Source organism: Symphalangus syndactylus, chromosome 11 (assembly GCF_028878055.3).
Source record: "Symphalangus syndactylus isolate Jambi chromosome 11, NHGRI_mSymSyn1-v2.1_pri, whole genome shotgun sequence".
Lineage (NCBI taxonomy): Eukaryota > Metazoa > Chordata > Mammalia > Primates > Hylobatidae > Symphalangus > Symphalangus syndactylus.
The window spans coordinates 126,654,451-126,666,975 of record NC_072433.2 but is presented as its reverse complement, the minus strand read 5'-3'; the positions used below and the strand labels follow the sequence as shown (position 1 = coordinate 126,666,975).

The following is a 12,525-nucleotide window of genomic DNA, read 5'->3' as shown; positions in this document are numbered from 1 at the left end:
ATTAGGCTGGAGAGATGGGGAGGCAGGAGCTGGTGGGAAGGGGAAACAGGGCTGAACTGCACAATGGTTAGGACTTGGGATTCTGAAGTTAGAGAGTACTGCGTTCATATCTGACCTTTACCAACTCTTAGCTGTGTGCTTTTGGGCAAGTGACTTGGCCTCTCTGGACTTAGTTCCTCGTCTCTAAAATTGTGGTACTCCCCAGGCTATCCTCCTCAGCAGTGACAGGGAGGGCTGAGTTGTGGACGGACATGAAACACTTGGGGCAGGGCCCGGCAAACCCTCTTCGTAGTAAATATTGATGAGTTTGATTGGGAAAGTATTGCCTCTGTCTACCCAAACAACAACTGCCTCACTGTACCATCTCAGCTCCATATACAGTTTCCAAATGCCCCTCTGGGCCAGGCCCCATGCTAGACGATGAAGACACAACAATTCAGGCAGGCTCCCTGCACTCTGGGCCTTCCCACCCTATGCTGCAGATTGGCAAAATGATGCCTGCCAAGCAGAATGGGGCATGAACCCTCAGACGCTGGCCTAGGTCTAAGAGAAAGATGGAGGGAAAGCAAATCGTTGGGTGTAATTTCTGGGTTTCCTATTTTCCAGGCCAATTCCAGATTATGAATAAAACTGACTCGGCCGGGTGCGGTGGCTCATGCCTGTAATCACAGCACTTTGGGAGGCCCAGGCTGGTGAATCACCTGAGGTCAGGAGTTCGAGACTGGCCTGGACAACATGATGAAACCCTATCTCTACTAAAAATACAAAAAAAACCCTAGCCAGGGCCAGGTGCTCACACCTGTAATTCCAGCATTTTGGGAGGCCAAGGTGGTCAGATCATGAGGTCAGGAGATTGAGACCATCCTGGCTAACACGGTGAAACCCCGTCTCTACTAAAAATACAAAAAATTAGCTAGGCATGGTGGTGGGTGCCTGTAGTCCCAGCTACTTGGGAGGGTGAGGCAGGAGAATGGTGTGAACCTGGGAGGTGGAGGTTGCAATGAGCCGAGATCGTGCCACTGCACTGCAGCCTGGGTGACAGAGCAAGACTCCGTCTCAAAAAAAGCAAAAAACAGAAAACAAACAAACAAAAACCTAGCCAGATGTGGTGGCATGTGCCTGTAATCCTAGCTATGCAGGAGGCTGAGGCATGAGAATCACTCGAACCTGGAAGGCGAAGGTTGCAGTGAGCTGAGATTGCACCACCGCACTCTAAACTGGGTAACAGACTGAGACTCCGCCTCAAAAAAAAAAAAAAAAAAAAAAAAAGTAAGAGACCATGGAGGAGCTGGCAGCTTGGAAAAGCAATGCCTCATGGAAGGAAAACCACTGGTGCTTTTTTTTTTTTGAGACGGAGTCTCACTGTGTCACCCAGGCCAGAGTGCAGTGGCGTGATCTCAGCTCACCACAGCCTCTGCCTCCCGAGTTCAAGCAATTATCCTGTCTCAGCCTCCCGAGTAGCTGGGACTACAGGTGCCTGCCACCACATCTGGCTAATTTTTGTATTTTTAGTAGAGATAGGATTTTACCATGTTGACCAGGCTGGTCTTCAACTCCCGACTTCAGGTGATCTGCCCACCTCGGCCTCCCAAATTGCTGAGATTACAGGTATGAGCCACCGTGCCCGGCCACGACTGGTGGATTTATCTTCCATGTTCCTCACCCTGAACAGTATTTATTTCCAAGAATCATTGGGAACTTCTGTTTAGAAAAGAAAGGAATCATTAAGGTTTAGTGCTGTCAGCAAAATATGGAACCACCCATTCTGTAGCTGAGTCCCAGTAAAATCTGCAAGTTATTCCAGACTCAGAGCTTGCGCCTTTCACCCATAGTGTATCTATTCATGTGTAAATGTTACAGGAAGTCACTGGCATAGAGTACACATTCAAAAAATAATTGCTGACTAGCTCAAAAGAAATTAATAGTTATATAATTTTTTTTTTTTTTTTTTGAGAGGGAGCCTCGCTTTTGTTGCCCAGGCTGGAATGCAGTGGCACGATCTCAGCTCACTGCAACCTCTGCCTCCCGAGTTCAAGCGATTCTCCTGTCTCAGGCTCCCAAGTAGCTGGGATTACAGGCGCTCACCACCATGCTCAACTAATTTTTTGCATTTTTAGTAGAGACGGGGTTTCACCATGTTGGCCAGGCTGGTCTCGAACTCCCGATCTCAGGTGATCCACCTGCCTCGGCCTCCCAAAATGCTGGGAATACAGGTGTGAGCCATCGCGCCTGACCAGTAGTTGCATGAAATTAAGAACATATGCTTATCGAGCAGGTACTGTGTACGACACATAATACAGAGCTCTTTACACATTCGTTTAGATCTCATAGCAGCTCCATGATGTATGCTATTGAGATGTCCATTTTACAGAGGAGACTGAGACAGACAGGGTTAGTACCTTGGCCAAAGTTACACAGTTTAGGTGCATGTTAGCTAAGATGGTGGAGCTGGGAGTCAATGCCACAGAAGGCGATGGTGGGTTTTATTTATATGTTTAATTATTCTTTTTTTATAAATTAAAATAGAAATGGGATCGGCCGGGCGTGGTGGCTCATGCCTGTAACCCCAGCACTTTGGGAGTCCGAGGTGGGCGGATAACCTGAGGTTGAAAGTTCGAGAACAGCCTGACCAACATGGAGAAACCCCGTCTCTACTAAAAATACAAAATTAGCTGGGTATGGTGGCACAGCCCTGTAATCTCAGCTACTCGGGAGGCTGAGGCAGGAGAATTACTTGAACCCAGGAAGTGGAGGCTGTGGTGAGCTGAGATTGCACCATTGCACACCAGCCTGGGCAGCAAGAGCGAAACTCTGTCTCAAAAAATATAAATAAAAATAAAAATAAAAAATAAAATAAAATAGAAATGGGGTCTCACTATGTTGCGCAGATTGGTCTGGAACTCCTGGGCTCAAGCAACACTCCTGCCTCTCAAGGTGTTGGAATTACAGGCATGAGCCGCTGTGCCTGGTCAATGGTGATTTTTAATCTGTTAAGCATCTACCAGGTGTCAGGCCCTTGATAGAACGTCCAGTACTTCCAATGATCCCAACAGCTCTCCAGGGAAGGATGAACAAGTTCATTTTACTGATAAGGAAACTGAGGCTGAGAGACTTAACGTGATCACAGTTTGCCCATGTTAGAACACAGGAATTAACGAAAAATTTTGCAAAGCCTGGAGCATTTGGACACAAATCTGTCCACTGTGTGACCCGGAGCCCGCTAAATCCATCCTGGACCTCTTTAAGAACTCAGCTCATGATTATGTGGCATAAACTGGCTCAGTGGCCAACAGCAAAGAATTTACCTTCCACCTCATGAGCCAGACACCTAAACTCAGAATTTGCCTTATTCGTGATGCCCTATATTTAGCCATTTCCCTTTCCACTCAGGGACACCCCTCGGCTTATTGTGTAAGTGGTCTGGCTATCTCTTGCTTAATGGGCAATATATGCAGCTTTGCTCTTTCCAGCTTTGTACTCTTCCTTTTTTTTTGAGACACAGTCTGGCTCTGTTTCCCAGGCTGGAGTGCAGTGGCACAATTTCAGCTCACTGCAACCTCTGCTTCCTGGGTTCAAGTGATTCTTGTGCCTCAGCCTCCCTAGTAGCTGGGATTACAGGTATGTGCCACTATGACCGGCTAATTTTTGTATTTTTAGTAGAGATGGGGTTTTGCTGTGTTGGCCAGGTTGGTCTCAAACTCCCGACCTTGAGTGATCTGCCTGCCTTGGCCTCCCAAAGTGCTGGAATTACAGGCATGAGCCACTGCGTCCGGCTACCAGCTCTGTCCATTTCCTCTTTCAACTTTAGGCATGTCTGATTCCTGTCCTCTTCCACCTGTTCTTGCCTGCCTGATTGAGGACGTATATTATTTTGCAAGATTAACTATTCGAAAAAGAACCCTGGCCTACTTTTTAGGAAGGTCCGTGCTTGTGGTTGGCTGAATAATGCACCCCCCCGCACCCCACAAATATCTCCACATCCAAATCTCTAGAACCTGTTGAATATGTGGCCTGACATAGCAAAACGGACTTTGTAGATGTGATTAAGGATTTTGAGATGGGAGATTATCCAGGGATTATCTGAGTGGATTCAATGTAATCACAAAGGGCCTTATAAGAGGGAGGCAGGAAAGTCAGTCAGAGGAGGACGTGTGAGGATGGAAGGAGAGGGAGAGACTGCAAGACAAGATGCTCTGGTGCTGCTTTAAAGATTGAGATGGAGGCCGGGCACAGTGGCTCACGCCTGTAATCCCAGCACTTCGGGAGGCCAAAGTGGGCAGATCATCTGAGGTCAGGAGTTCGAGACCAGCCTGGCCAACATGGCAAAACCGTCTGTACTAAAAGTACAAAAATTAGTTGGGCATGGTGGCACACGCCTGTAATCCCAGCTAGTCAGGAGGGTGAGGCAGGAGAATCACTTGAACCTGGCAGACGTGCATTGCAGTGAGTCAAGATTGCACCATTGCTCTTCAGCTTAGGCAACAACAGCAAAACTCCATCTCAGGGAAAAAAAAAAAAAAAAAAAAAACACAGAGATGGAGCCACAAGCCAAGGAATGCAGCTTCTAGAAGACAGAAAAGGGAAGAACATGGATTTTTTTCCTAGAGCCTCCAGAACTGAATGTGGCCCTGTGAACACCTTGATTTCAGTTCAGTGAGACCTGATGTAGACTTCTGACCTCCATCCCTAATAGAATAAATTTGTGCTGTTTTAAGGCACTGCATTTGGGGTCCTTTGCTGCAGCAGTGGTAGCACACTCCTGCGTGTTCTCACCGTCTCTGATGGTGAAGCTGTGGAGCAGGGCAAGGCCGTCGAACCAATGGTTGTATTTGGACTCCCCAACTGTGTGCATCCCAGGCCCGTTGCGCAGCAGGGTTCCCTGCAGCCATGCTGGAATCTTGCCTGAGAAAAGAGAGAATGTTTAGTTTCCCGTTTCCACCTGCAAACCAAAATGCTGGAAGAAATGGTCATGGAAAGGAATTTGAGACTTGTAGTCCCAGTACCACTCCTTGCATCTGTTTGTTTATTCTACAGTCATTTCCAGAAAGTGTATAATGTGTTGGGCTGTTGGCTAGCACTGAGGATACCAAGATGGAGACACCGTCCCTGTCCTCAGATTGCCCACTGACCATTAAGGAGACAGATGAATAAACAGACACCCAAGTTCCACTGTGGTCAAGGCAATGCTGGTTGTGTTTTGGCTCACGCCTGTAATCCCAGCATTTTGGGAGGCAGAGATAGGAGTATCACTTGAAGCCAGGAGTTCAAGACTAGCCTGGGCAACAAAGTGAGACCAGTCTCCACAAAAAAATAAAAAATGTAGCTCAGAGTCAGGTGCAGTGGCTCATGCCTGTAATCCCAGCACTTTGGGAGGCCTAGGTGGGTGGATCACCTGAGGTCAGGAGTTCAAGACCAGCCTGGGTAATATGGGGAAACCCTGTTTCTACTAAAAACACAAAAAATTAGCCAGGTGTGGTGGCAGGCACCTGTAATCCCAGCTACTCAGCAGGCTGAGGCAGGAGAATCGCTTGAACCCAGGAGGTGGAGGTTGCAGTGAGCTGAGATCACGCCATTGCACTCCAGCCTAGACAACAAGAGTGAAACTCTGTCTCAAAAAAAACACAAAACAGGCTGGGCGCCGTGGCTCATGCATATAATCCCAGCACTTTGGGAAGCTGAGGTGGGTGGATCACCTGAGCTCAGGAGTTCAAGACCAGCCTGGCCAACATGATGAAATCCCACCTCTACTAAAAATACAAAAAAACAAGCTGGGTGTCGTTGTGGGCACCTGTAATCCCAGCTACTCGGGAGGCTGAGGCAGGAGAATCACTTGAACCCAGGAGGCAGAGGTGGCAGCGAGCCGAGACTGCGCCACTGCACTCCAGCCTGGGCAACAAGGCGAAACCCCATCTCAAAAACAAACAAACAAACAAAAACAAAAAAAAAAAACATAGCTCATTGTGGTGGCATACGCCTGTAGTCCCAGCTGCTTGGGAGGTTGAGGTGGGAGGATTGCTTGAGCCTGGGAGCTCCAGGCTGCAGATGTCATACCACTGCACTCCAGCCTGGGCAACAGAGCAAGACCTTGTCTCAAAAAATTAAAAAAAAAAAAAAAGATAGAGACAACGCCACAGACGTAGAAAAAGGTTCTACGTGAAACAGAACAGCCCTGGGGTGGGCTGAGAGCAGGAGGGTGTGGTCGGCTTCCTGGAGGAGGCAACCTGGCTAAGTCTTGAGGGAGAGTAGGTATTCGCCTCACAAAGGCAAAAGAAAAGAACATTCTAGAGCTGTACTGTCCAATATGGTAGCTATCAGCACTGGAAATGTGGTTGGTCTGAAATGGCATGTGCTATAGGAATGAAATATACACCAGACTTACTATGAACAAAAGTGAACCATCTCATTAGCAATTTTTTAAATATTGATTTCATGTTGAACTGATAATATCTTGGATTTGTTGTGTTAAATAAAATATACCATTGAAATAATTTCACCTGCTTCTTTTGACTCTTTTCAATGTTTCTACTAGAAAATTTAAAAGTGCACGTGTGGCATAGGTTCTCTTTCTAGGGGACAGCCCTGCTCTAGAGACAGGGTGCTGCAGACAATCCGTTAGTGCCTCCACCCAAGTCCCCTCGGCGGCGTTTGTCTCTTCCTACAGGCTGTTTTCTGCAAATGCCTGCAGCTCCCTGCCTGAGTGCTTGGTTCTGACTGTGGGTGGGGCAGGCTTTGCCTACGTGCAGAAAGAGTGGGAAGCACCTCGGATAGGTAATGCCCCTGAAAGCTGCTCTCACCCAGCGATGGATGCAGAATTGGGGGACAAATCCCGCCGTTGCCTTGCCCTCAGTTGGGATCACGAGAGACATGTTTTGACACCACGCCCAGAGGATTTAGCTCCAATGGCCTCAGCAGCCAATGGCTCAACAATGCCCCATTTATTATTGGTTTCCTTCTCTCTTTTTCCCCGAGTTCCTCCTGATGTTTCTTGGGATCACGTGCCAAATAAACCACTTAGCCTTGAATTCTTGCCTCTGGAGGAACCCAAAACAAGAAGATCAAAACCAGGAGGCTGGGCACGGTGAGGCATGCCTGTAATCCCAGCACTTTGGGAGACGAGGCAGGCAGATCGCTTGAGGTCAGGAGCTTGAGACAAGCCTGGCCAATGTCGTGAAACCTCGCCTCCACCAAAAATACAAAAATTAGCCAGGTGTGATGACGGGTGCCTGTAATCCCAACCACTCTGGAGGCTGAGGCAGGAGAATCGCTTAAACCTGGAAAGGGGAGGTTGCAGTGAGGTGAGATCACGCCACTGCACTCCAGCCTTGGTGACAGAGCAAGACTCTATCTCATAAATAAACGAATGAATGAATGAATGATCAAGACCAGGAGACGGGCAAGCTGTTTAGTAAGACTGGACGGTCATTTTCAAGCAAGAAAATTGTGAGCAATGAAACTGCAGAAATAACAGGGGCCAGGGGACAAAGGTCGACAGGATCACACTACGGGTCCTGATCTAATCCTCAGAAGAATGGGGCACCTTTGATGGTTATAATAGGGAAGGACAGGACTAGATATTTTCTGCAATTTAAAAAAAAATTGAGATAAAACTCATCATTTTAAAGTGTACAGTTCAGGGGGTTCTAGTGTATTCACAATGTTGTGCAAACATCACCTAGTTCTAGAACATTCCATCACTCCAAAAAGACATCCCCCTTATGCACTAGCCGTCACTCCCTCTTCTACCCTTAACCCCAGCCCCTGTCAGGGACCCATCTATTTTCCTATGGATTTGCCTGTTCTAGATTCCATATAGATCAGTGGTCCCCAAACTTTTTGGCACCAGGGACTGGTTTTGTGGAAGATAATTTTTCCATGGATGGTGGGGTTGAGGGGTCAATTCTTATAAGGAGCGCACAACCTAGATCCCTCACATGCGCAGTTCACCACAGGGTTCACGCTCACAGTAGGGTTTGCACTCCCACGAGAATCTAATGCCACCGATCTGAGAGGACGCAGAACTCAGGCAGTAATGCTGTGCGGCCCGGTTCCTAACAGACTGGTACTGGTCCATGGCTCCAGGGTCGGAGACCCCTGATATAAATGGAATAGGATCTTGGAGCTTCGAAGGTTGTCTGTGCCCATGGTATGGAGTGTGGACTGGGAAATTCCCTGAGAGAGGCAGGAAGACCAGAGAGAGGACCCGCGGATTCCAGAGGGATGGAGAGAAATGGATGAATAAAGATAAATGGAAGACACAGAACTGATGGGCCTCTATTTGACTAAATACAGGGGGATGTGGAGTGGAGCACCGAAAAATGACAGCTGAGGCCAGCACGGTGGCTCACGCCTGTTATCCCAGCACTAGGGGAGGCCAAGGCGGGTGGATCACTCGAGGTCAGGAGTTTGAGACTAGTGTGGCCAACGTGGCGAAACCCCATCACTACTAAAAACACAAAAATTAGCTGGGCGTCGTGGTGGGTGCCTGTAATCCCAGCTACTCGGGTGGCTGAGGCAGGAGAATCACTTGAATCTAGGAGGTGGAGATAGCAGTGAGCCGAGATTGCGCCATTGCGCTCCAGCCTAGGCGACAGAGTGAAACTCCACCTCAAAAAAAAAAAAAAAAAAAAAAGACAGCCAAGTCTCTTGCCTTGGGTACCTACATAATTGTGGCACGGGGCACAGGAACCCAGGGCACAGGAGAGGGGGCAGGCTTGAGACAGAGCAGGGAGAGAGGCATCTGAGAATATAATTAAAGCCCTAGATAGGACAAGAACACTTATATGCATTCATACACCAGCCACTGTGTTCTACATGGATTAAACCACATAATGGTTGCAGCAACCCTATGTGGGAGGTGCCAAGCTACATTCATCAAACAGAAAAGAACACTGAGGCAGGAAATGCTTAAGTTGCCAAAGAGGTCTCAGAACACACGTGTGTTGGCACAGCCAGTTACAAAGCCAAAACCTTTGCATGTGCTCCCTGCATGGACGTGTCAACCCAGGCACAGTTTTTAGTTAGCTGTCTGCCCATACATGTCACCAACTGATTAGGCTCAACCCAGGCCTGGACGGAGAGTCAGGAGGCCTGTTCTCTGCAGGATGCCTGGCCTTGGGAAGTCACTGCCCCTCTGCCTCAGTTTCCCATCTGTCAATAGGGAGGCTTGATGTAGAGGAATGATTCTCACCCTTAGAATCACCCGAGGGCTTGTGAACACACAGCTTGCTGAGCTCCACCCCCCAAGTGTCTGACCCCATGGGTGTGGGTAGGGCCCAAGGAGGTTTATTTCTACCCAGCACCCAGGTGATGCTTATGCTGCAGGTCCGGAGACACCCCTGTGAGAACCGCTGCTGATCTTTCGGGCTCATTCAGCCTCTCATGTTCTAGAATTCGTGTTTTCTAACATTTCCAAGGATTTCATGCAGTCATTAAACATAAGGTGTAAAGGGTACAAAATATTCCACGGCATGAAAAGGTAGGTATCATAGGTGTCTTTTTTTTTTTTTTTTTTGGAGACAGAGTCTCACTCTGTTGCCCAGGCTGGAGTGCAGTGGTGCAATCTTGGCTCACTACAACCTCTGCCTCCTGGGTTCAAGCGATTCTCATGCCCAGTCTCCTGAGGAGATGTGTTTATAGATATGCACCACCACGCCTCGCTAATTTTTGTATTTTTATTTAAAATAAGATTTCAGGCCGGGCACGGTGGCTCACGCCTATAATCCCAGCACTCCGGGAGGCTGAGATCAACTGAGGTTGGGAGTTCGCGACCAGCCTGACCAACATGGAGATACCCCGTTTCTACTAAAAATACAAAATTAGCCGGGTGTGGTGGTGCATGCCTGTAATCCCAGCTACTCGGGAGGCTGAGGCAGGAGAATCGCTTGAACCCAGGAGGTGGAGGTTGCGGTGAGCCGAGATCGCGCCATTGCACTCCAGCCTGGGCAACAAGAGTGAAACTCTGTCTCAAAAAAAAAAAAAAAAAAAAAAAAATTAAATTAAATGCATTGAAAGTAATGGCAAAAACCGCGATTATTTTTGCACCAACCAAATAGTAGAGACAGGGATCCACCATACCAGGTTGGTCAGGCTAGGGTGCCTGTTTTTTATTTATTTATTTATTTTTGAGACGGGGTCTCACTCTTGGCAAGGCCGGAGTGCAGTGGCACGATCTCAGCTCACTGCAACCTCTGCCTCCGGAGTTCAACCAATTCTACTGCCTCAGCCTCCTGAGTAGCTGGGACTACAGGTGCACGCCACCATGCCTGGCTAATTTGTGTATTTTTAGTAGAGAGGGATTTCACCATGTTAGCCAGGCTGGTCTCAAACTCCTGGCTTCAAGGGATCCACCCTCCTTGGCCTCTCAAAGTGCTGGGACCACAGGCATGAGCCACGGCACCTGGCCTTGGGGTGTCCTTTTAAAAAATAAAAAATGTACAGATGAACAGTCAAATTGAGAAAAAAAAATGTAATAGTATACATTTGCTTTTTGAAAAACTATTTGCAAATATAGTAAAGTTATCTATCAATTGATCTACTTATGTTTTAAAAAGTTAAAGAAATAGACCCAAATATTAATAGTGGTTAAGAGATTTGGAAATACAGCTGATTTTATTTCCTTCCATGTTCTCATTTGCACTCCTAATTAATTTACATATAATTTAATATACATACAGCTATATATACATACAGATTGATAGCTATAGATTGTGCCTTACCTTTGTAACCAGGAAAAAATATACATAAAAGCTATTTTTTTTTGTTTCAAAAGACTCCCAAGGCAATTGCTCAGTTGAAAAGTTTCAATCTGATGTTCTCACGAAAATCACTCACAGTTGTCCTCTCCTTATGAACAATTCCAGTCCATCTAGCAGATGAAAATGCCTGCAGGCCTGAGGTGACTCAGCTGTTCTTAAAACTGAGCAAGCACCACTCTGGGGACCCGGGAGTCCAGAACCGGGAACTGCCTTTTAGAGTCCAGATGGTACCAGGAAAGTGGCAACCCAAAACAGGAGGAAAAAGCAAGAGATATAAAAGATGAAGTGAGACACAGGGCTTCTAAAGGATAGAAGGTTCTACTCCCATAGGCTCTGCAGCTGCTCACACCTGTGAGTTCCTGACAGAAAATCACACCAGACTTTGCAATCCCCTGCAAGTGTCCGTGGTGGATGTGCACGCGTGGGAGCTCATGCACGCCCCTCTAAGCATTTTGAAACTAATTTAGAATGCATACATTTGCACAAATACATCACGCATCTGAGACAGGCAGCAGTTTGCAGATTAATCCCATTGTATATGTACCCACTGGGGCATTCCAACGCTTTTTTCCTGCGAACAGTGAGACGGACTCTCCTCCCTTTGCAAACGGAGTTATAATGTGTAAAAGAACACCTAGCTTTTCACAGAAAATGTGTCCCCTCTCTGTACTGTTTTCTGGGCTTTCCAAACGTAATTTACAATTAGTATTACTTTTACAATCAGCAAAAAATAGTGTCCATCTAAACGTAAGGAAGAAGCCAGGTGCAGTGGCTCACCCCTGCAATCCTAGCACTTTCGGAGGCCAAGGTAGGCGGATCACTTGAGGCTAGGAGCTCGAGACCAGCCTGGCCAACATGCTGAAACCCCGTCTCTACTAAAAATACACAGATTAGCCGGGCTTGGTGGTGGGCGTCTGTAATCTCAGCTACTCCGGAGGCTGAGGTGGGAGGATCATTTGAACCCAGGAGGCAGAGGTTGCAGTGGGCCGAGATCAAGCCCCTGGACTCCAGCCTGGGCGACAGAGCGAGACTCCGCCTCAAAAAATAATAATAAAATAAACAGAAGAAAGAGCCCAGTGTTTATCAGAATGCTCACCTGTCACTTTGGCCCTCACAGGCTCCAGCTGTTCTTTCCTATTCCTGCCAAATATTATATCCATCGTTCAGGGTGCTGAGGGAGACTGATTTTAACAGCAAACAGATGCTCCTCTGTGTGCAAAGGAGATGCTGCTCCCTCCTCCTGCGTTTCCTTCCTGCTCCTTCCCTCCTTCACATGTCTGTCTCTCCTGAGGCCGATTGTTTCTGCCTTTGCTTTTTCCTTTTCGGCTGTCTGTGACTTCTCCCTCTCCGAGAGCCCTGGTCTCTTTACATTCACAAGGGAAGCTGCGCTGGCGTTATTTATAAGATGTTTGGTTAAAGGTTAATTTCCAAGCTATGTGTCATAGCTAATCTTTAATCCTCTTATTGTACCCTCAGCTTTCCCTCTCCAGTTTCACTTTTGGCTTAACCAAAAAAAAAAAAGCTTGCTTCGGGCTAGGTTCTAAATAAGCAGAGAGAATTCAGTGCCTCCTGTTCTGTTGCCCGACGTAATCCAAGAGCTAGAGATGTTTATGATCAGAACGAGAAAAGAGGCAGTCAGGGCCATCAGAGACGCTGGGAATTAGGAGAGCCTTGAGCTGAGCTCTGTTATCGTTGAATGTCTGCTGCACAGCAGGGAACCCCTTCAGCAGAGACGGGAAAGGTTTTTTGTTTTGTTTTTAGTAAAGGCCCC

General features: G+C 47.4%; 1 protein-coding gene across 1 annotated transcript in view; it reads right to left on the bottom strand.

Moving 5' to 3' along the window:
* The window catches only part of BCO1 (beta-carotene oxygenase 1), a 52,723-nt gene extending 40,572 nt beyond the window's left edge, over positions 1-12,151 (bottom strand). The window contains exons 1-2 of the mRNA XM_055299687.2: positions 11,851-12,151; positions 4,774-4,902 (exon numbers count right to left, since the gene is read on the bottom strand). Coding sequence (XP_055155662.1) covers positions 4,774-4,902; positions 11,851-11,914 — 193 coding nt within the window. The 5' untranslated portion in view covers positions 11,915-12,151. The remainder of the gene's footprint in view (positions 1-4,773; positions 4,903-11,850) is intronic.
* Positions 12,152-12,525: the final 374 nt, after the last annotated feature.